General features: G+C 40.3%; 1 protein-coding gene and 1 pseudogene across 1 annotated transcript in view; one reads left to right on the top strand and one right to left on the bottom strand.

Moving 5' to 3' along the window:
- Positions 1-17,153, bottom strand: part of LOC115596666 (unconventional myosin-XVIIIa) — a 142,714-nt gene extending 125,561 nt beyond the window's left edge. The window contains exons 1-2 of the mRNA XM_030441942.1: positions 17,029-17,153; positions 14,313-15,442 (exon numbers count right to left, since the gene is read on the bottom strand). Of these exons, the coding sequence (XP_030297802.1) occupies positions 14,313-15,332 (1,020 nt within the window). The 5' untranslated portion in view covers positions 15,333-15,442; positions 17,029-17,153. The remainder of the gene's footprint in view (positions 1-14,312; positions 15,443-17,028) is intronic.
- LOC115594643 (phospholipid scramblase 1 pseudogene) lies at positions 15,927-22,134 on the top strand (annotated as a pseudogene).
- The last annotated feature ends 1,410 nt before the right edge of the window (positions 22,135-23,544 follow it).

Raw genomic sequence — 23,544 nt, 5'->3', positions numbered from 1 at the left:
CCATGCCCATATAGCTAGAGTTTCAAGGAATGTTAGCAGGTTGGTGAGAACAAAACAAGCCACTTGTGGAGAACAAAAAGCACTTAATTTGCTGCCCAAGCCAAATTCTTCACCCACTGTTAGCCTGCTATGAATCTGCAACTGGTCTAAAATATCTTGTTTTGGAGCAAAGGCCAAACCTTTTGTTTATTTTTGGGGGGTATAAATATGATTTTCCTTTTCGAAACTATTACACAAAATAACCAACATTTACAATAACCAGGTCCTCTCCACAGTGACATCAAACAACTTGACTTATCAGAATCTGTTTAAACTGACAGCTTGCACCTCAAATCACCTAGCAAACAAGCTGGGAGAGCAAAGTGTGGTCTGTTACCATGGAGGCAGCCAGGTAAAGCAGTATGCTTTGACTGTACTGCTGTGTCACTGTGCTCTCTGTGCACAGAAAAAGAGACTGCTGACAGTGTGGTTTTCAGTCAACATCAGTCAGCAATGAGAGAGGCAAAACAAGTTGTGGCATCTGACCAAGACAGACAATGATATATTGCTACCGCACCACTGACTCAAATTGTAATCGCCTTCTGAAAGGAGGCAGGGAAAGGAAGTAACTGGGTTTGTGGCAAATGTTTTCTTCATTTTAACACTAACATTAGCATTAACAACAGGGTAAGAGGAGAGGGCTACTAATCATTATGTAACTTTCCTCCTTATATCTCCCTAGAACACTGAAACCACCTTCAGAAACACCTCGTTGTAATTTCCCCGACAACAGCTGTTTATCTCTCCAGACCTCCCTTCTTTGCTCTGACAAGTCTTTCTTTCAGCAGTCTTCTCTATTATTCATCTGGCCTGCAGCGTCTCTGTAAATAATTCAGTTAGCAAAAAAAAAAGAAGGAGGCACCCTACACCCCAGCAGCAGAGACAAACTTATTTGGAGGCAGTAGGAAAGGTTAAATTGACATGGACATGTGTACTGCACTGTGTGTAATTCTGGCACAGCTGAAGAATATAACACAAGATTTTAACAATTAAACCCCTAGTAACATAGAATAAAAAGCAAATTTCCACAATTTTGGCGACTTGTAACTGTAATTTGTGGGTCAAGCACAAAATTGATGACTCCACTGATTGTGATGTCAGCTGCAGGCAAGGGGTAGTCATTTGTTTCTGTAAAGTATGAAGCTATTTCTGTTTTTATTTACAAGACGTGTGATGTCGCAGATTGGTATAGCAGCAACCTACGAACAGTCGCTACTTTCAAATTAAAAGCCCCCCGCTAAGAACCCAATTCTAAACTCCAAGGGGTGCAATGTAAAGCTCTTATTTTGAAGACAAATTCGTTGTCACTGTTCACTGCCTTTTCTATCTAAAAAGGGCTACTGTGTTGTAATTTACAGGTGCCTTGCTCACTTGGTTAACCTCTACTTGGTTAAACTCAACTGCTCATCAGGGGCAGCAAAGGCTCTGTTTAGACTGGTAATTCATTTAATAATGCCACCCTCTTATAGCAGCATTGCTGGTTAATCCCTGTCACTGGAAGGCATGAGGATAAACTCCCAGCTCAACCTCACTGTAAAATCACGTAGGGCATCCTAATCTGACTACTTGGTCCAGAGAGGCTGAGAAGTAGCAAGTGAGAGGTGACTAAGTAGCAAAGAGGATTAAGAGCCCAATAGTGTTGGGTTAACCTTCTTATTCGGTAACTCAGAAGCCTCAGGCACACATAATCCTCTGACAGACAACATAGAGTGATGGGTGACTAATGAGTATCACACCCCATCTTTCCAATCATACCTAAAGCATAAAGGTCATCCACTAGTCTACATGTCTAATTAAGGTGCAGCTACAATACACAACAAATCACTACAAATCAACCAACCTACTTAAGTACTAACACAACTGTCAGGGAAGTGTAATCAGCCTCTTAAATTACTATCATCCAGCCAGGAAGTAATGGCCAAATATGTTTTTAAGCAAGTATTGTGGATTCTTTTTTTTGTCACATTTTACGACTGTTAGATTCACATAAAAAGCTGGTACACACATTCATGTTCATGTTTGTTCAATCCATAAATGAAATCAACCACTATAATCAATCTGATGTTTCTCAGTCCAGACACTCTGGGCCCTCTTGATGCATTTTAAAGTGTTGTTTGTGAGAACTTGAAATCCAGACTGACAGAAGAGTGTAAAAGTGGCTGAGAAGAATCCATGTAGTATGGCAGCATGGATAGTATGGAGAAGAACTGTATGAGGGGTATCTGCAGATTTAAGCACAACTTACATTTAAGACTTTTTTAAACCTTTGAAATGAATGTCTTTACTAGGCTAACTTAGGCTAATTTTTAAGACAATTTCAGTGAATTTAAGACTTTTCAAGGTCTTTCATTTAGATAAACTAGTGCAGTGCCCGTAAGAATGTATTCCTATAGAAAAGTGGGAGGTTAAGTAGCTTTTATCGTGGATGGCCAAATGAGGCTGTGTTTGAAGGTGGGACGTCAGGGATATTTAGGTTTGTTTTGAAATCCGATATTCCAGGGTATAATTGGCTGCTTTTGACTATTTTTGATTTTGCTATTATATTTCACCTTAAAAAACTATTTACTTGGTGTCATTATTTTCAGCCCAACCTCACATGTGTGACTGTACAGTTATTTTTTTATTTTGACATACTGTATTAACACAATGGACCTAAAATCACAAAAAAACATAAAATCTGAGTAGAAAAAGTTTGATTTTTTTACTGTGAAAACCACAAATATGTTTAACAAACCATTTGTATTACTTATAATGCAAATATAAATAATTGTTTGCTAAATATGTGCATACACTTTAAAAAATTACAAAGTTATATGTAACTATTTACATTCAAATGCAGGCAATGCTCATTCAGCAGTCTCCTCATTCTTTTGGCTCATTGAACAAAAAAACGACTCCACTACACACTAAACACACTACACCAAACACTACACAACACACTAACTATACACTCCAAACACGCTAATGTAACAAATCTCTCAACGCTCAATATCGCTGTCTCTACACCAACCGTCATTGCCTGTTATTCATCCGCCTACGTCCCTCCCACAACTTCCTGTTCCTCAACAACCAAACTTGTTGCTTGGACACTGTCATGACAAAAGCCTGTTTTTACCATTTCTTTCTGCACCAGACACAAAGCAAAGGTGACGGCAATGTTCGCGAAAAAGCGTGGCGGACATTATTTACCTTAAGTCCGGTTTTGGACGTGCCGGTGCGTACGGTCCGTCGCCTAAGGAGGTGGGCCGTGTGGGTTGGCGAGCGGCTAGCAGCTAGCTACACACGAACATCCACAGATTCTGATTCCACTTTGTTGTCTGCGCATCTCCGGATCTCCTCAGACCCGAACAGACTCGGTCCGGACTCTTTTAGTCTCATTAATACACAACAGTCAGTTTAGATGCACCGAACAGAACGGTACCGTTCCGCCGGCAAATCCCGGTCCAGCTCGCGCAGCTGCAGGTACAAATCTGCTTGTTTCTTGCGGTGGGCTCTGCAGTGATTGGCTCTGGTGCGCACGTGACTGTGGGGGCTCCAGTGGACAATGCTCGCTGAATTGGTAAAGCATTTCTGAAATAATTTATTCACAGTAACACCCTTGAACCAAGCAGCAGCCATGTTGAAACTCTCAGGTCAGTCTGATCCTGATCCGCAGAGATATTTGAGGCACACACACACACACACACACACACACAGACAGAGATTCCTTGCTTTTATAGAGAGATGTATTTACGACTTTTAAAGGATCGGCAGGGACCCTGTGTATGGAGGAAAACACAGAAAATAACAGTCTGTGGATAGACATGCTTAAAAAAATTGTGAACATCTACGCCAATGCACTAATGTCCGATTTGCTTCTTCCTTAATACCTACTCTATTTGAGGCTTCCTTGAGCTAGCATGCTAGCTAACAGCGTGGATGAACCCATGGCAGAGACGGATGTCTTGTCTATTTCTGCACTTCAGTTCGTGCTCGAGAAGACCTGCGTGGCCATTTCCTCCGAAATGCAAGCAATGGGTGGAAATGGATGCACTCCATAAAAAACAGCAAGAAAATATAGAGCTGACCAAAAAGACAGATGACTTCGAAAATCATTCCCGCAGCAAGAATCTATGTGTGGTCGTGCTTCCAAGGGACTGTGAAGGTGGAGAGATCTCAGCATTTATGTCAAAGATTCTAGATGACCTGCTGAAGGACAACTCCGTACCATACACCATACTCTGAGGGCCAAGCCAACAGATGGAGAGAGATCACGGCTGATCATCATTCGCTTTCTTCGCTTTCAACAGAGAGAGCTTGTACTGACGATTGTGAGGAAGAAGTCTTCCCTGTATGTAGCAGACATTGGGTGGGTGGGCTGGCTGTCACTCTTTTTTATATTCTAAATGTGGGATGTTCAGTTTGTTCGTCGGCCGTGGATCAGTCAAATGTATCATTCTAAAGTCAAAAGCATGTATGTTAGCATCACGTCTGGGGATGATGCTGCTCAGAACCTGGGTTTGTTTGACAGCTCTGTCCCTGTCCGGAACGTCGGAGAGAGTCAGTCACAGGTGCTTCTGTGCCACCACCGTGGAAGCCATTCCTCTTCCGAGGGAGAGCTGCGTGCTCATATCAAGACACAAAAACCAGAGAAAGCAGATGAAAATAGCGCTCCGCGTGTAGCCAGTGACTAACACCAGCAGGGGCATTTAAGCTAATTTTGAGCCGTCAGTAGCCACAACAAGACCAAGCTAACTGGCAGCTGCTAGTTAGCCTGACTTGGTAGCGGTGTTCTTAGCGAGGTGAAGAGCATAAGAACTGAAGGCTGACTATGGCGGTGCATAGTCACCACAGGTCATTTGTGGTAAAGGCGTGAATAGAGGTGTCTTTACTATATATGTTGTACCGAGTGAATTGACTGAAAGGGAACTGTCAATTTCCAGTTGTTCTAGCTCGAGCTCAGACCTTACTTTCCTTTATGAACCAATGTGGCTGTACTGGCACCTGGAGGGCTTTAAATCAAGTCAACAAAGAATTCTCCTTATTCTCACACGGTTACAACTCCCACTCACGTATTGACTATTTTTTCATTGATAAGAGCCTTCTTCCATCAGTCACCTCGGTTGAATATCTGGGTTAATCCAGATCACTCTCCTGTCAGCCTCAACTTCACCTTCATAATGGAAAAAGGAATTTCAGAGTTGGAGACTAGATCCCACACTCCAATCTGACCCAGAATTTTGTACTATTGTTAGTGAATTAATTATCTATTTATTTGAAACTAATTTAACTGGAGGTGTCTGCCCTAGCCTACTATTGGAGACCCTTTAGGTCTAACAGAGCAGGAAGATCATCTCTTCTGGCACACACATTAGAAGGGTACAGAAAATGCGGCATATTTAACTACTAAAATCTATTTCTGACCTTGACAAACGCTATGCCCTTTCACCATCACCAGAGTTGTTTAAGAAGAAAATTGAGTTACTAAGAGTTCAGTCTTCTCTCAACCAGCAAGGCAGAGAAATAGCTATTGAAACCGCGAGGCGTGATTTATGAACATGGTAATAGAGCAGGCCATTTTGTAGCAAGCCAGTTTAAGAGCAGGATAGCATCACATGTGATACCCCAAATACAATACAGCTCATAAGTTGTTACTGACCCATCAGGAATCAGTGAGATCTTTGCTTCCTTTTACTCCAAATCCTATAGTTCAGAACAACCAAAAGACCCCTCTGTGCTGCATATTTTTTTCTCAGAGCTTGACATTCCTAAAATATCCATTGAACATAGAAATAGCTTGGAGGCCCCATTGCAGATAGTAGAAATCACAGAAGCCATCAAGTCGCTGCAAAGCGACAAATCACCGAGGCCAGATGGCTTCCCAGTTAAATTATTCAAGAATTTCTTTGAACAACTAAACCCTTTAATTTTAGACATGTTTAATTATTCCTTTCAAAAAATTGATTTGCCCCCCACCCTTACTCAGGCGTTTATGACGTGACGTGCAATTTTGATGTCCAAAGCACATTTATGGTGTAAAAACACAAAAAATTTTAATAAAAAACACATTAATTCAATCTATTAATCTCTGCTTATCTAATGATAGGAACATGTATTGAGGGTTTTACAAAGTTTAAGAGTTATTAGACACAATGGTCACAAAATGTCATACCGGATAACTGTCTGGACCTCATGGTGAAATGCAAAAAAGCTACAAAATAGTTGAAAAGAAAATAAGTTAAAAAATCTCTGCCCCAGGCATTATTGTATGAGTGCTACCTTTGATATATGAAAATGTTACAAAAAATTAGACATCCAGTGGATTGTTATGCTTTTGAGCAGCTCGTCCAAAAACTGGTATGTCAGCCAATTTCATCCGGGATAACAAGCAATCTGGAGCAAATTTATGGGGCATTATGGGGCACAAATTATCAGACAGGAAGTTAGGCCATCAGGAAGACCCGAAAGGACCCCCAAACAATGGTGAAAGGTCAATAAGTCTCTCTTAAAATGTGCTTTATTTACTCTTTTCAGTCACCGGTACATTATGTTGTAAAATCCTGTGTCATATGGGATAACGCTAAAAAACATATATAATGTTGATTTTATGCAAATGTGTTTTATGTGAAATTATATACTTTGATGTTGAGGGTCAAGTTTGCAGATTTCTACAGGTAGCCACAACAACTGCCTGATTGAGTTTCAAACGCATACTGGATAACGATTTTGTCATATAGGATAACAGTTATTTTCTGTTACCCCACAGTGTCATCTGTTATACAGAATGACACATATTTGACAGTAGTACTGTTTTATGCTTTTATTTGTATAATTTCCATTCTTATTGTGATATTAACACATTATTATGCACATTTAAATTTATTGCTGGCATATTATATTTTAATAATGGTATTTTTAAGCACTTTTTAGTATTTGAACACTTTTAATTGCTTAAAGTTTTTAAAATATGTCATGTGTCCCTGAGTCGACTGTCCCACTGTTACTCTGATGTAAAAATGGATTATTGATGAACATCAATAATATTTAGGTTGTGTAAAGATGACAATTCAAGTGGAAACATTAGGTGTCATACCGAGTAACGATTTCAGTCAGGTGGGATAACGCTGATTAAAATGCCTTAAAATGCATAATTTCATTTTATGGAGTTGAGAAAACAATAATAGTATGATGTCAAGTACTGTTAAGGATTTTCAGACATTTTGCAGATTGAATCACTTTGCAGCATTAAAATGTAGGTGAGAACTTGAGCAAGTAGGGTCATGTATATAGCAAACACATTATAATGAAAAAAAGGAATTGTCTAAGTTTCATTTTCTGAGCTTTAAATATTGGTAACTGTCTTACTTTACATATTTATGAAGCATTATTGACTTTAAAAGTTCTAATATAATAATATTTTGAAAATTCATTAACGTTATCCATACATTTTTTGAAAATGAAATTTTAAAACTGAGTACATAACATCCTCATAAAAGGTAAAAACTACATTGATCTCAGTTTTAACCTATTTATATTTTTGGTCAACTTAAAACCATATTCGTCACTGAGAATGCTGAATGCGAAATCCTGGCCTGCAGGCTGGAGACACTTATGCCAGCATTATATTGGAGGACCAAATTTGAATTTATCAAGAACCACCATTCTTTCATAAATGTACGCCGTATCCTAAATGTTATGTTCTCCTCATCATCCTCTGCGGTCCCTGGAGCAGTTATATAGTTGAATGCAGAAAAGGCAGGGTCTTAGGCAACTGGACTTGGACGTTATTTGCCTGTTATTTTCTTTTTCTTAGGTTAGCTTCCTCAGTATCAATTAGCTAGTTATCTTTGCTTGAAGCTTTTGAGCTGATTATGTCGTGCATAGATAGATACTTCTGAACCCAGCACAAAGATGTATGTAAGTCATCATGGGAGAACACTCTTGGCTGGGTGAGATCTCTGGGTCAAAGTGACATTGGGAAACAGCCATGCAAAAAGTGGTGTTATGTCAATACTAAAGGGACACACTACCTCATTGTCCATCAGAATGTTTAACTGTGGACAATGACCAACTCTACCCATCACTTGCAAGTATTGTGTGGACAGGCCCACTCATTTCTGAAATAAATCAGATTAGCCTGTAGGCCAAATATAGCCTTAGTGCAGCTTCACAAAGATAATATTTGATTAAATACAGACTGTATAGTCACAGTTTTACATAATATTGTGTAACCTTTTGTAGAGTCAATCCTACTCTAATAAACTCTGCTATTGTTTTTTCACATACATGAAACTGCACCTCAAAGATGTAACACATTTCAGTTTTCTATTTCTGGCTTGGTGTGTGTATGAAAGAGAGGAAACAAAGAAAAGATAGAGCTGTCTCGATGCAAGATCATTTTAGACATCCACTTTGAGGATCACTGTTCTGTCTCACATTAAATGCTATCCCAAATTGGCACACTGTTTCCTCAGTGCATGTTACTAGCGTCATTCACTGCATAGCTCACAACTTGTTCTATAGCATTCCTGTCTCCTGCCTCGTCTGTCCTGACCTGACTGCTCTCTGAACCCTCACACACTAAGGGTTACAGGAGACACTATGGAGCTAAACAGGGCCTTTAAACGCCTGTTCAGCTGCACTGCAATGCATTTGCATTGAAACCAGCACTGCTCATTTACAAAGCAAATATGCTAAACAAAAAGGGCAGGCAGGACACATCATTAATGTAGTAGTAGTATTTTGCTGTAAACCCGATTTGAAACCTGACCTTCGCAACCTATCACTTCATATCATTTTACTGGCACAGAAGGGGGATAAATAACAACAAATCTACTTGAACATCAACTAAAAAACATCCCAATAGGCTACTGCCCACATTGTTTTTCAAAACATTGGTATAAAGTGAGGACTTCAATGTTATGGAACCAAATCTGGGCTGAAAGTAATTAATTTCAGGTTTTGATCTTGAAATTAAAAAACAAAATACAATGTACAATGTATTCAAACCAAATGTTGTGTAGGATTTTTTTTAATATTTATGTTTTATACATATTTCCATCTTTCAGGTCTTTCTAGTCAGGTTTTGAGTAGATTTTTCTTTACTTTCAGACCATTTTTTTCACTTTTTTTCATATCTTTTGGCCCTGATGTGGCATGACGGGCATGGCATTAATGAAGAGTGGCATGGAATCATGAGTGACAGCATAACCAAGAAGGCCAAGGGGCTTCCTCAATCACATTGCGGTCAGGTAAAGTGGATCACACCTATACGTTTTTTGAGGGTTATTTTTTTCTAATTAACAAACCTTTTGGTCCTGACTTGGCTCCATAAAATGTCAGTGTACCCCTATTCATCATGGAAGACTGGTAGAAAGCTTGTTTACAGATGAATCAAAGTTGGAACTTAACATTTGGAGCCATGAGGAGACAACAACAGCCTAACACCGTTGTGGAAATATTCATGCACAGAAACGTCTCGACTGTAACTGCACCGTTATCTGGTTCACAACACTTTGAGCAAACACAAACACCACTAAAAACTGCACTAATATTATGCTACATCTGACATGTGGTGTCAACCATATGACCACACTTGTAAAGATACTCTGATGTCTCTGAAAAAACAAAAACAAATATTAATTTCAAGGCAGATCTAATATAATTTGATTGACCCAAAAATGAAACTTTTTATATACAAATAATTGATGAATACTGTTGAAACTGTGCATCACAGCCAAATTACTTTTATGAAGACAATTCTGTTTAGCAAATTTACTCAAAGACATTAAGTTCACTCCCTCTTCCATCTGCCCTCAGACTCAAAACTCATTCCTCTTCCTCCTTAAGAAAATCCCAGGGGGAAAGGGTCAGGAAGTGGTCTATTTGTTCCAAAGCAGATTCCACAAATACCAGAGTTAGACCTAAAGGGAGAGGCCTGCTTCCTGTTGTTTCCAGGCAGCCTGTTAAGACAAGTAAAGATTGCTTCTTATGGCTTCTACTTTAACCTCCAATTTCTCTCACGCTCCAGCCTCCCCTCTTTATCCAGGCCCCTTTAGTCTGGATTCCTGCTCAAAATGTCAGATAGTTTTGGACAAATGTCTCTCTCTTTAAGCTATGTCACACAAGGAGGATGCCAGCTTCCTGCGCACTAATTCACACAGCACCTGTCTTTTTAACATGGGAAGTATACACATTTTTCAAGTTACATGACCTGTGTACACACTGCCTCCTTTGAATACATGTTAACATCATGACTACCTCTACCATCAATGTGAGTTTTTTGGAAATATAGATTTGAGAGGAAATTTAAATAGAAAGGGCAACATACAACAAAGGAACAGGTCCAAATTAAAACTCAGGATGCTGTTATGTGTCTTCAACAAGCAGCTAACCTGGAAAGCCTCCTCCAAGTACTTTTTAAGACCATGAAAATACTGAAAATGTTATTCTGATCTAATTTTTGAGTTTTTTATAACTTTGAAAATTTTAAAGGGAATACTGTTTAGCAGTACTAAATCTGTGCTGTCAGTGACATTATCACATATTTTTTACTAAATTAAACCAGACATGATTTCTGGCTACTGTGTGCTTTAATATGTGTGTCTAAGAAATCAGGTATGACTATGACTTCTAGTTTTTATTGTGTGGACTGTTTCTACTCCTGTTAATGACCAGGGCCTAGAGGACAAAGACAGAGAACCAACAAAAGAAAAGCACAGGCTTATTAATAAGTGTTGCTCCTACTATTGACTGACCGCAGGGCACAGTCTCAACAAGCAGATTCAATAAGTGATTTGGACAAAGTTGCTGAGTAAAACACTGAATCTTCTGCTGGTCTTTGCTTGAATCCTGATCTTAGCACTTCTTAAATCCTCAATTCCATATCAAACAAGTTTACAGTCCATACACCTGTCCCATTATTGTTGCTTTCCACAATGCATTTGCATATTTTCTTCTACCCTGTGTTCACCTTGTTGCATTTTTCCAGCTTCAGGCTGAATAAATCATCATTTCCAGTATGTCATCTGAATTTTCAATGTAAATCTTAGGTGGGACAATTACAAATAAAGAATGACAACTGACTGCAGTCTGACAGGGCGCTCACACCAAAAGCGATAAAATCACCTGTGGTTGCTCTGGTCGCTCACATTGCATCGCTTCAGTCGCTGCCACACAGGCGACCAAAGCGACTGAAGGATGGGTCTTTCAACCAGCAGGCATTTCCGCCTTTTTCCGCCTTCGGAATCCAGATCAGCCCCCTGTCGTCGCTGCTCATTTGCATAAAGTTGAGCGTCTGTCAACTTTCGTCACTCGCATCGCGTCGCGTCGCTGAAATCGCGTCGCTCTAGCCGCCGGTCGCTCCTCGTCGCCAGCGTACATTGAAAATGAATGGCAGTTGGTCGCCTCGGTCGCTCAAGTCGCTTTTGGTGTGAGCGCCTAGTTAGTCTAACACGCTCAATATGGGTCCTCACTGGGTGAAATTTGGATGCATGTTATATGACAGTTGTTCCCAGTTCAACACCAGCAAGAAAGCGTTGTGGCATGTCATTAGTCCCTACCTTTCGCCCTGTGTTTCCTGGTCCACCAAACTGTTAATCTACCAAATAAACGCCCAAATTATGTAAAACAAGTCTGGGTTCATTCATTCAGTAGTGAGTCACTCCAGCCTTGGTAAAGCATTATAAGTGCAATCGGACACCTAGAGTTCTTTTTATCCTTTATTGGTCAACTTGATCTCTAACCAGATCGATTATCTAAAGGGTTACTGGGCCAGCCACTGATTTTCATGTCCCGTTTGTTTTCTTCATGCCATTGTTCTTCGCAGACGGAGGAAAAAAAGATAGTTTTCTTCCGTGTGGACGGCCCCTTTGTTTCACACATCTGAAGCTGCAGTGTCCTTGTCAGGACTGAATGATGGGCCTTCTCTCAGCTTGCCTTGATTTTAAACCAATGGTCAAACTTGTGATATCCATTAGAGTGGACAAAGAGACACAGACAGGCCTGCTGTTTAACATGCACACAAATCAGCTGCAAAAATCAGCTCATGAAGTAAAGTGTGTGTGTGTGTGTGTGTGTGTGTGTGTCTCTTTATACTAAAAACAAAGCTCCCTCCGGTGTGCACTTCCTGTTTGCTCCACAGAAATCATTATAGCGACTCCTCACATGACACAAAGTAAGTCTCTTATCCAGTCATAGGCAGAGAGGGATTTTTTCAACAAACAGCCACTGTGGAGAAAGGGCCCTTACAGTCTGTCAGTGCTCGTCTCCCATAAGGAAAAGGACAACATGGACTACATAGAGTCACTCCCTGCCTCCCAGAGCAGATGAATTAAATTGTGGTAGGAGGGGGGAACTAGAGTCTCTTTCAGTCTTACTGTGTCACAAGGACCCTTGAACCAAAGCCAACAGAGGCAAACAAAGCCCTCTAATGCTGCCAAGCTCGGCCTACTAGAAGACACTCAGCTACTGTTAATGCAGGGCATCTGCAAAAAAATATCTAAATGAGGATACGCTTTACATGTTTAATCAAATCATTCAAACAAAACACAAAGATAGTCAGCAAACAATGACATAAGCAGACAAAAGGAGCAAATCCTCATATACATTATCACATTATTTCATCACTGCTCTGCATGTTTCACTATTCAAACTCAGAAAAAGGATAATTTTACCTGCAAAATTCAAAACACCTAGTCTATCTGCAGCCAATCTGTCTGTCAGATTGAAATAAATAATGTCAAGCCATTTTTTGATATAAATGTCATGAAGTTCAATCACTTATACTTTACATTTTTTACTAAATTGCTGTTAAACTACTGTCATTGAAACTCAACACTATATGCAGATTTTCAGAATAAAAGTGGAGGATTATGCCCATTGAGCCACGGATATACAATGTTTGTGTAACATCTGCGCAGGTAATGTTAAGTTTTGTACTGTATCTTAACAGTGATCAAAAACATGATAGATGCAACAGGAAAAATTAAGTGAATGAAAACAGTCTTATTGGGAAAAAAGAGCAGTGGTGTGGTATAACATGAACAAAATGTGAAATTAAGGCCTTGCGCTCTCTCTCTACTGCTGCAGTACTCTGTATAGACTAAAACTTGCACACATGTTATGTGGCAACACCCTTATCAGTGACAGTCTTTGACATCTGATGGTTAATAATTGTGACAAGAATGACGTAGGTGTGGTCAGATGTGTGAAACTTTAAATAGAACACAATGAGCCTTTAATGGATTGTGAGGTGGAGTGCACAATCTGATATAGGTGTGTTGGGACTGTTCCCGGATCATAATTATTGTTGCTTCTTACAAACATATGTTAAATGTTGTAAATGAGTCTATTGTAACCCAGACTATGTTTTCCACAACCTAACGAACTATTGTTGTTGCCTGAACCTAACAAAAAAATAAAATAAAACAAACTGAAAATAATAAGTCAATTTAGTGTTAAATAATAAGCAGACAGTGCAATAAAATGTTCCAAATGGGATGCAAACCATGGTCTGATGACAGAGTACTGTACGCAGCCCACTCAGCCCTGATAGCTTGCTCCAGGGATAACACCAACATGCTAATTCCTGCTGAAAAAACCAACATAGACCAGCATGAAAACACAACATTTGCTGGTCTTGCTGGTGAAAAGCCACTAGCAAGACCAGCATATGTTGTGTTTTGGTGCTGGTCTCTGCTGTATTTTTCAGCAGGGATGTCAGGGTTGGGGTATAATGAAGTCAGAGGTTCTTTCACAAAAACACTATAAGTAAGTGCTACTTCCTGTATTTGTGTTAATTGATAATCTAGGTGAAAAAGTTTTTTTTTCTTTTCTAAATTGATTCCAGTATCGAATAATCAAATTTTAAAAAAGTTGCGATTTTATGTATCTAGCACCAAGTCTGTCAGCTCAATTATCACAGAAGTCATACTGATGCAGCAAGGAAAGGGCAATTTCAATAACTGCTTTGAAAAGCCAAGTTGTGAGTGGAAACTCTTAAAACCATGTAATTCTTTTAGTTCATTAATTCTTGAAGCTTCTTCTCACATCACAAAAAGCCACACATTTATTAGCAGGACACGTAGCAAGATACCTCCGGCAAACATCCCCTCCCACATCATGATCAGACACTTAAAAATGTCAATGAAGCAGAAACCCAAATATTGTACCCCTGAATGTGTGGACCACTGCTGTGGTTCTGCTGTAGTCAACGACTACATAAATAGGGCGGCAAAGAGAGTGGAATAGTCAGTGTTAACAGTCTGTACACAGTGAGTGGACAGGATACTCACATGTCTGGCCTCCCTGCGCTGACCTTCGGTATTCCTCAGCCAGCAGCGGCTCAGCTCACTCAGCTCCAGGATAGGTTGCACCTTTAGCCTCACTGTGTCTCCCGACTGACGGATCATCTCCACTATCTCATCACGGCTCTTGTTCTCGACATTCCGTCCATTTATCTCCACCAGCCTGTCCCCTGGCACCAGCCCCAGCGCCAGGTCCTTGGTGCCGGCACCAGGTTCTGCAAAGTGGACCACGCGCCTGTACACGCCTCCATCAGGGCTGCGGTCCAACATAGTAGTGCGACGCAAAGAAAATCCAAAGTCACCAGTGTTGCGGCGTTGGAGCTCCAGCTCACGCGTTTCTGGTGCACTCGGCGCAACCACAGCTGGTAGCTGCAGCTGTGCCGGAAAGGTCTTGTCAACCACTTCAGGGATGCAGACTTTTTTGGTGAACAGTGCTCCAGGCGGCTGCATGAGGCTGTGCTTGCGGAGCATGCTGAACACTTTGCTCTCCACCTGCGGAGACGGGGCAGCAGAGTTCTGGCCTGAGGGGGTGGAACCCTCCGAAGGGCTCTCCTCTTTGCTCCTCTGGGAAAACGAGAATCTTTTCATCATCTGACCCACCTGTGACGAGTTCTGCTTAGCAAGTGACCCAAAGTGTGCCACACGATCACGTACTGAGCCGCGGTGACCATCCTGTCCTCCACCGCCCTCACCCTTCAGGTCATCAGTGGAGCTGGCAGCACTCAGCTGGCCATCCAGAACCATACTGCTTCGGTTGCTCAAGCCATCCGATTCAATATCAGTGAGGGTGAGCTCGTTGCTGCTGGCCACTTTGATGGGAATGGGGTTAGAGATCTCCAGTTTGTTCTTGGACTCACGCTTGGCCTCCCTCTTGAGATTGAAGAAACCACGCCGCATGCTCATCTCCTCCAGGCTGCGCAACTCTGCTGCAGACATCCTCTCTTTCTTATCCTTTTTCTCCTTTCTACTCCCTTCCCTCTCCTTATCCTTTTTCATCAGGTTAAACATTTTGAAAAACCAAAAGTTTTTCTGTCCAATGGGGCTCTATTTTCCTTACAGAGTTGGAGGTCCAGTTCACTAGTCAGTTGCTTTTGTTGTGACCAACAGGGAAGAAGCCCCTGAGGAAAGAGACAGGGAGAGCAAACGCTTTCAAAACTCACAAAATGCTAAATATTTAGCTAAAATGTGCCTTTCATTTTCTTTCAAAGCAGGACAGCATTGACATATTAAATGATGAAAGATTTACATACACTTGTAAAGAACATGTATATCATGGCAGTCTTGAGTTTTTATGATTTCTACAACTCTCACTTTTCTGTGATACAAACTTCTTTGTCACAAAAAGTGAAGCAAAGCTTGGTTCAATAATGCATTTATTATAGGTATTCTGAAAATGTGACCTAGGGCTCGGTGATTAATTTATCTCGAACTGGGATCGCAATCAAGTTTATGTCAATTTCAGTGATTACATTTTTACACACATAGTTTCCCCAATTGTTAAAATGGGCTAAGGCATTAAATAGCACATAATAAAGACGCTTGGCATGATCAAAACACATTCCTGGCTTAATTTTTAACTGAGTCTCTCCAAACCCTCTCAAATCAGGGTCTCTTCCTGCCTCAAACAGACAGGCAGATCCATCCATCAGCCTGCTTCTCATTAGCGTCTATGTGACACATACAGTCTCCTCTTTCCACAGGGCAGGGCAGGCTGGAATCCCAAACAAACGGCCATCTCCCGCTGTAATTACGGCAGCCCAATATTGGGCACCGGCCTCTCCTATTCGGAATACTACCAGGTAGAAATCTCATTCATCTCAAAGTCTTATTTGTGACTAGCAAGCATCTCGGCTGTCAGTAGTGCAGAAAGGTGTCACAGTTCACAAAGGGATCACAACACACCGAATTATAACATCACGTACTACGAGCACTCAGAATGACTTAATGGCTCCAACTCATTAATATTTTTTAAATTTCTGTATGGATAGTGCCCGTTGGAGTATCTCCAAAAACTTTCCTGATAGGCGTTTCTCAGTCATTAGCAACCATGAGCAGGGCCATAGTGAATTGACGGCTTTCCACATTCCGTCTACAACAACCGGGGCTAGGGAACACTGGAGCGCTAAGCGGCGGAATAATACGGATCTGCCAACAGTTTTAAACTCTTTTCTGTTTGGCTGTTTGTCTGCCGAGGTTAAAACGACACCAACACCTGGCTCACTAACGTACTAAAAGCAGCATTAGCCCGAATCCGCATTCAGTGTAGTTCAAATCTGGACAAAACGCATGACAGAGCTAAAATAATTGTAGCTTTTTGGCTAACGTTACATTAGCTAGCTGGGCTAACATACTGTTTCGTAGGTGGGAGTAAGGTTAGTGTTAGTGGGATCCAATGACACATATCTGCGTTTCTATTGACGGCAAAAGAAAAATATCCCAGTGGACAAGCAAACGCTCATTCATTGCGGTTTTCCTTAACTTTAAGGTGAACAGTGTAGCTAGCTAACTAGCCTAATTGGCTCAAGTCACAGCCTCAGTTCCTTCCCTTCATATTTGGTGAAGCAAATCCTGAACAACACATTGGGACCCTGTAAAAATGATCCAGTCGGCCCGACTGACTGCTTGCCTCAACACTGCTGTCCTCAGACAAAAAGTGTTCCCTCACTCTAAGCACATGTGTTAATTACAAGAAAAAAATACTCACTGTTATCCAGTACAGCAAATGGTGCACAGCTGGTTAGTGGGCGCAGCACGGCTCGTAGGGAACAGAAGCCGCGGCTGGATTTTAGCTAACGTTATCAAAGCTGCTGCCTCCAGCCCAGCTCTGAAGGTTCGGGACAAACAGCCATAGACGGTCAAACAGCCACCCCTGCTGGACAGACACTGGAGCTACAGTCTGACTGCTGCACGGTCCTCAGGGTATCTGGTGTGGACAGGTGTGTGTTGATATTTTTACTGCAACTCAAGCATGTGTGGCAAAATAATACGGAAGTATTCCCTCCACACTATATCTGTGAAAAGAACAGGGCACCAATCTCTTACAGCATGGCCACTTTTTACACTGCACTACCCCTTCTAAATCTCACCTTCCAGCTCTCCAGTGTAGAAGTGGTCCAAAACATAAATACATTCAAAACATGTTAAATAAAATTTTGTCAAGTCTTCTGACTTAGAAACCCTTTTGTTAAATGAACGGACTACTGTAAGTTTATTCACATTATTTTGGAGATATTTTATGCCTTTATTCGTGTGGTGACAGAGATATGCAATAACATGCAAAAAAGGACAACTGTTGGATTCAATACCATCAGTGTTGCTGTGAGAGTGTATGTATATGTATGTATATAGATATTTATATATATATATATATATATAAAATCATGATTCACATTTTTTCCAGAATTGTGCAACCCCTTATATATATATATATATATATATATATATATATATACATATATATATATATATATATATATATATATATATATATATATATATATATATATATATATATATATGACACTATATATGACACTATAGCCCCTCCCCAAGAAGAGCCTACCCATCTGCCTGAATTATTACAGACCAGAAGCACTCACTGCAATCACCATGTTTTGAGAGAGTGTTGCTGGCCCACATTCAGAGCAGCATACTAGACAACATGGACCCACTGCAATATGCCTACAGGCCCAACAGGTCCACCTCAGATGCTATGGCTGCTGTTCACCACTATTCCCCCCCACACCTGGAAAATAAAGACTCCCACATCAGGACTTTGTCGACAGCTCCACCTTCAATACGGTCACCCCCCACAGTCTCACCACAAACTGTTTACACTCGGTCTGCACCCCACCATCTGTGGCTGGCTCCTAGGCTTTCTGACTGGCAGGTCCCACTCTGTCAGGATTGGTAATAGGACTTCAGCCAGCATTATTACAAACATTTTTGACATTATTGTCATTCTGTACAGCAATGGAAGAATTTCATTGTACAGGGAAACATGCTTCTGGACATGTGACATTATGACATTAACACTTTGAATCTTTGAATCTTGAAACATTTCAACCCCAGAACTGTTTGAGAACTGTCTTTCTGTCAGTTCAGGTGTGTGTGTGTGTGTGTGTGTGTGTGTGTGTGTGTGTGTGTGTGTGTGTGATAAAAATAATCCAAAATTCACTAAATTTGACATGTTCTGTGATGAAACCATGTGCCATAACCCATGGTTTTATCTCAGATCATGTCAAATTCTGTGAATTTTGTATTCTTCAGTCAGACAGACTGAAGTGGTGGATTGACCAACATTACTCTGACCAGAGAACTCATTTCTGAGCAATTTATATTTTGAAAACTCCTGACTATAGAATGGCAGTCGGTAGGGACTGAACAGTCAAAACACAGCATGAACTGAATGAACCTGAACCCTAAATATTGGACCAATGTATGAAGACGAGAATTGATGAAAAAAATGTACATTAAGCACAAGCTTATCATGGGAAACAATGTCTGTAGGCCTCTACTAATTAGTCACGGTCTATATTTTCTACACCCCAGACCTGTGTGGAGAGTCAGCTCACCACTGATATTTGTAATTGTTTTATTTGTTATTTATACCCATGCTTTCACTGCTGTGGCATGAATAAATGGCATGATGTCTTATGCGCAAATGGTCTGTTGAGTCATTACAGTGAGGGAGGATCCTCACATCTCACAAGACAACAGGGGCAACCTGACTCCACTCATCCTCTGCTAAAAACAACCACCTGTTACTAAGGAGGTGCTAAAGCATCACTACAACACATCTCATGTATCACACATCTGTTGTCTGGCAAGCTGCTTAGGAGACATCGTCTAATGAAAATAACGTGGTGGGTAACTATTCATAACTAACAATGTATAGCTCTCTTACACAGTTACAAAGTGTAACACAATTAGTTTTACTTGATAAGAATGCAAGTGTATTTACTTTTTATGTACAAATCTTTAATATGTTTTAGTCATCAGTGAGTGATGGGAATGACTCATTTTGAACCTGTCAATACTAACATGTCGTATAATGTGGCAATATCATGACAGAGAAAGAACAAGCTGTGTAAGAATTGTACAGTTTTATACCTAAAGCATTAGAATCTACATGCTATCAGAACAAGCTATTCAGTAGGATAGAATGCAATGTGTACTGATTGCTGTTCGTTCAGACTTTTAGAACCTCTCCTAACAACCTGGCAGGTGGAGAAAACAAACCTGGTTCCTTCTGCCTTTAGTCTTCATGCAAAGCTAGGCTAGTGGTATCGATCTTCTTATTTAACTCTTGGAAAGAGAGTTAATAAGTATATGTCCCTGAATGTAAAAGTATTTCTGTAGGTCCATAATTGGGAAATCGTCAACCTACCCAAATGGTCTGCTGTGAACAGCCATCACATTTTACAAATGCAAGCACAGTTCTTCTGTTTAACGAGGGGTTCATGTGGTGACTTCCTGAATAAGCTCAAAAACAAATGGTTCAATAATCTGGGTGACTTTAAAGAACTTAATGTACACTGATGTACACATAGTAGCTTATAAGTATTTAACATTGGTGCCACAACGTGTAAATGCTAAGCGATAGGAGTGATGTCCAAATTACAAAAGCAAGACAAAAGATGTAATAATGTGATTTACATTTGGTTGATGTATCCAACGCAGTCACTAGAATAAAAGGTTAGCAGTTATTGGTTCTGCAAACCACTGATACGTTCACATTTGCAGATGTCATAGATACCATACCATGTGGTATATTAAGTCACATTTTATGTTCTGTTTATGACCTGACTTTTATATCAGGAGGTAGAGGTCATGGTGGTGCCTATAGTTTGAGGCTCTTTCAAAATTTGCAAGTGTGAAATCACAAGGGCTTGTGCAACCAAAGCAGGTATTTTAAGGCAAAACATTATATTTTTCCTAACCCTAACCAAGTTGTTTTTCTTCCTAAACCTAACGAGAGCATATGCACAATGCTAAGCACTAGATAAAATTGAATACTGAACCTAAAGAAATGGAAAGAATTGACATATCCATGGTTTGCAGGGTTTATTTTGAATATTAGGTTGATATATTCAACAGCTCAACAATTTAGTCCTTAGCTGAGCAACATTTCTAAAAAAAAAGATACAGTGTAATGTATAATGTAATGTATGTTTGGAACCTTCAACAGATAGACCTGCATCATGGAACATCAGGAACATATTCAACCTCTGCCTCAGGTACCAGTGTACTATGTTGGGATGCAGCCTGGTCATAATGCAGTATATCCAGCTCCAGTGAACTATGGAGCAGCAGCCCCTCCACTACCATATACACTGCCTCCCACACCTGGCCGACCTGCAAGCTGCCCACCTGGACTGGAGTACTTGACTCAGATTGACCAGCTCCTGGTGTATCAGAGGGTCAATGTGGCTGAAATTGTCATTGGCTGGGAGATGCACAATGTTTACACAGTAAAGAATAGTATGGGCCAACAGGTGTTTGTGGCTACAGAGGAAAATGACATCTTCACCTTGCAGTGTGGCCCTGCTCGACCTTTTACCATTCACCTTAATGATAACGCGGGACAGGAAGTCTTGACCCTGACTCGCCCTCTAAGGTGCACCTTGTGCTGCTTCCCTTGCTGCCTTCAGGAGTTGGAGGTGCAGAGCCCTCCTGGTAACCCCATTGGTTTCGTGGAGCAGGACTGGCATCCCGTTTTTCCCAAGTTTACCATCCTGAATGAGATGAAGAAGCCCCAACTGAAGATCAAGGGGCCATGCTGTGACTGTACTTGCATGTCTGATGTCATTTTTGAGGTGATGTCTTTGGATGAGTCAGCTGTGGTGGGACAGATCAGTAAGCAGTGGGGTGGGTTCATGCAGGAAGGCTTCACAGATGCAGATAACTTTGGGATCTCATTTCCAATGGACCTTGATGTGAAGATAAAAGCTGTGATGTTAGGAGCATGCTTCCTTGTTGATTTCATGTTTTTTGAGAATAAACCAAAACAGAATTGATAAACATTTAATGGCATAACACTGAGACAGGCTTTTTAAGGAAGGTGTACTGATTTACAATGATTTAACCCTGATTTCATAGCAGCACCAGAAGCTGTAGTGAGCATTTTAACTATAAATTCTCTTTTGACAGTTTCATGTTAGGGTTGAAATGTTGAAAGGAATGTAGGCTGTATTTCAGCCCCGAGAGCCTCCCATTTGTGTGTTATGTGGATGAGTGACATGTTGAGACAGCTGTTTCTGACTATACATCAGCTACTCCAGTCTAATCTCCACCATTATGTACTATTTCAGTTCTGTACTATCTGCACAGTTTTCCATGTATACCATCAATTGCTTAGCAACAGATAAGAGGAGATCAGAATGTCTTAATTCCCATAAAACCCCCAAAAAGTACAATACAAAAATACATGATTTATATTTCTTAGTTCAACTGGGTTCAAACAACATCCATGAAGCATCGTTATTATGAGCCTCTACTGAATGTTAGGAATATAAAATACGTTTATTAAATAACAACAATAAACTTCTATGGACAAGAACAATGTGTAACACAGATAATGAAATATATCACAACAAGCTCAGACTTCGTGTTAAGTTACTGCTAGTGAAAACCCAGTGTTTCCTACTTTGCTGCTCCATAATAAATGCTTTTAAATGACTAGATACTGGGGGACTTTTATTGCAGGATTTATAGGAAATGTTTCTAGCAGAGCTTTGTTAGTGGCAATTCTTTGACCACTACTCAATTAAAGAAGTTCCAACTCTAGTTACTAATACATATTATTCTACTTCTGCTTTGTTTTGTCAAAGCACTTTGTAAAGTGCGTTTTTAAAAAATGCTATATAAATCAATTTTATTATTTGTATTATTATATCATAATCCATACTTTCTGTGTACTGCTTGTGTTGTGCTCAAGAGTGTTTAGTTTTCCAATCAGCTCCATATAATTTCAATGAACCAGTAGATCACTACACTCCCAGGATGTAGGGTTACTTATGGTTTGAGTTACTTTGGAGTCAATGGGAGCTGAGCTCACATAAGGTAGTGTATGAGCTCCCATGAAAGCAGTTAAATTGTATTACAATTACTTTACAAATAAACATTATTTCAATGACACATAATGCATTTCTTAATGTAATACATGTTTTATTGTACATTAATGATTACAATGATTACACTACTCAAAATTAGTGAGGGATTTTGGGATATGGGTGCATATATATTGCCCAACAGTATATCTATTGCTTCAGTGGTTTTAGTCATGGAGAGTCATCTGTGTCTGAGTAATGAACATTGGTTTTGTTTGTTTGTGGAACCGTTGCAGCTCAGTTATGGGGCTATAACTTGAATGAAGGTACAAAATTCTAAACAAACACAATACAGTGGAAGCTGTTATTGAGCCAAGATGTTTGTCTGGGGGCTATAAAAGGCACTGTATAATAAGTGAGTGTCCATTGTGGTCATTTGAAATACTCATGGTCAACCGATGTAAGTTGACTAAGCAGGAGAACCACCTGGCTTTGGCCTATATCCAGACAGGGAGTAGGCAAATTCATGTTGCCATTGAACTCTGTGTCTCAGAATGTCATTAGCAGATTGGTCTTTTAACATCGGAAACACCAGTTAAATATGATAGGCCTCAAAGTGGTGCTTCAGTTTATAGGTCTCTAATGTGAGGTGTGCTAAACCAGTGGTTTTCAAAGTGAGGGCCACGGGGGGCAGCCAGGGGGCGCTAGGGGGGCCCAGAAAATTGGAGGGAAGATTAAAAAAATATATATATATATATATACATTTAATAAAGATTTGTCCTGAACGGTACAACGCGTAAACTGCCGTAATCGTCGGATTCTCATGTTCAGATGCATGTGAAAATATGAGGTAGCATACATTAAGTATGGCTTTACAGCCATACAGAAAGATTGCCTTGATTGCCCGAAATGCGTTCTCTATCTGGAGACCCTCTCAAACGAGTGTTTAGATGTTTGTAATAATTTTCTTATGCTAAACAAATGTAATAATCATTGAATAGTGAATAAAAGTAAGAAAATACATTCTAAAGGTTGATGTTTCTCTACATATTTTTTAGCATTGTCTGTGGGTTTGGGGATCCCCGGCCAGAAGTTAATTCTGTTTGGGGGGCCTTGGCATGGAAAAGTGTGGGAACCCCTGTGCTAAACAACACTAATATATATTAGGC

Source organism: Sparus aurata, chromosome 2 (genome assembly GCF_900880675.1).
Source record: "Sparus aurata chromosome 2, fSpaAur1.1, whole genome shotgun sequence".
NCBI lineage: Eukaryota > Metazoa > Chordata > Actinopteri > Spariformes > Sparidae > Sparus > Sparus aurata.
Note: the sequence above shows the minus strand (reverse complement) of the source record. Positions and strands in the feature narration are given on the sequence as shown.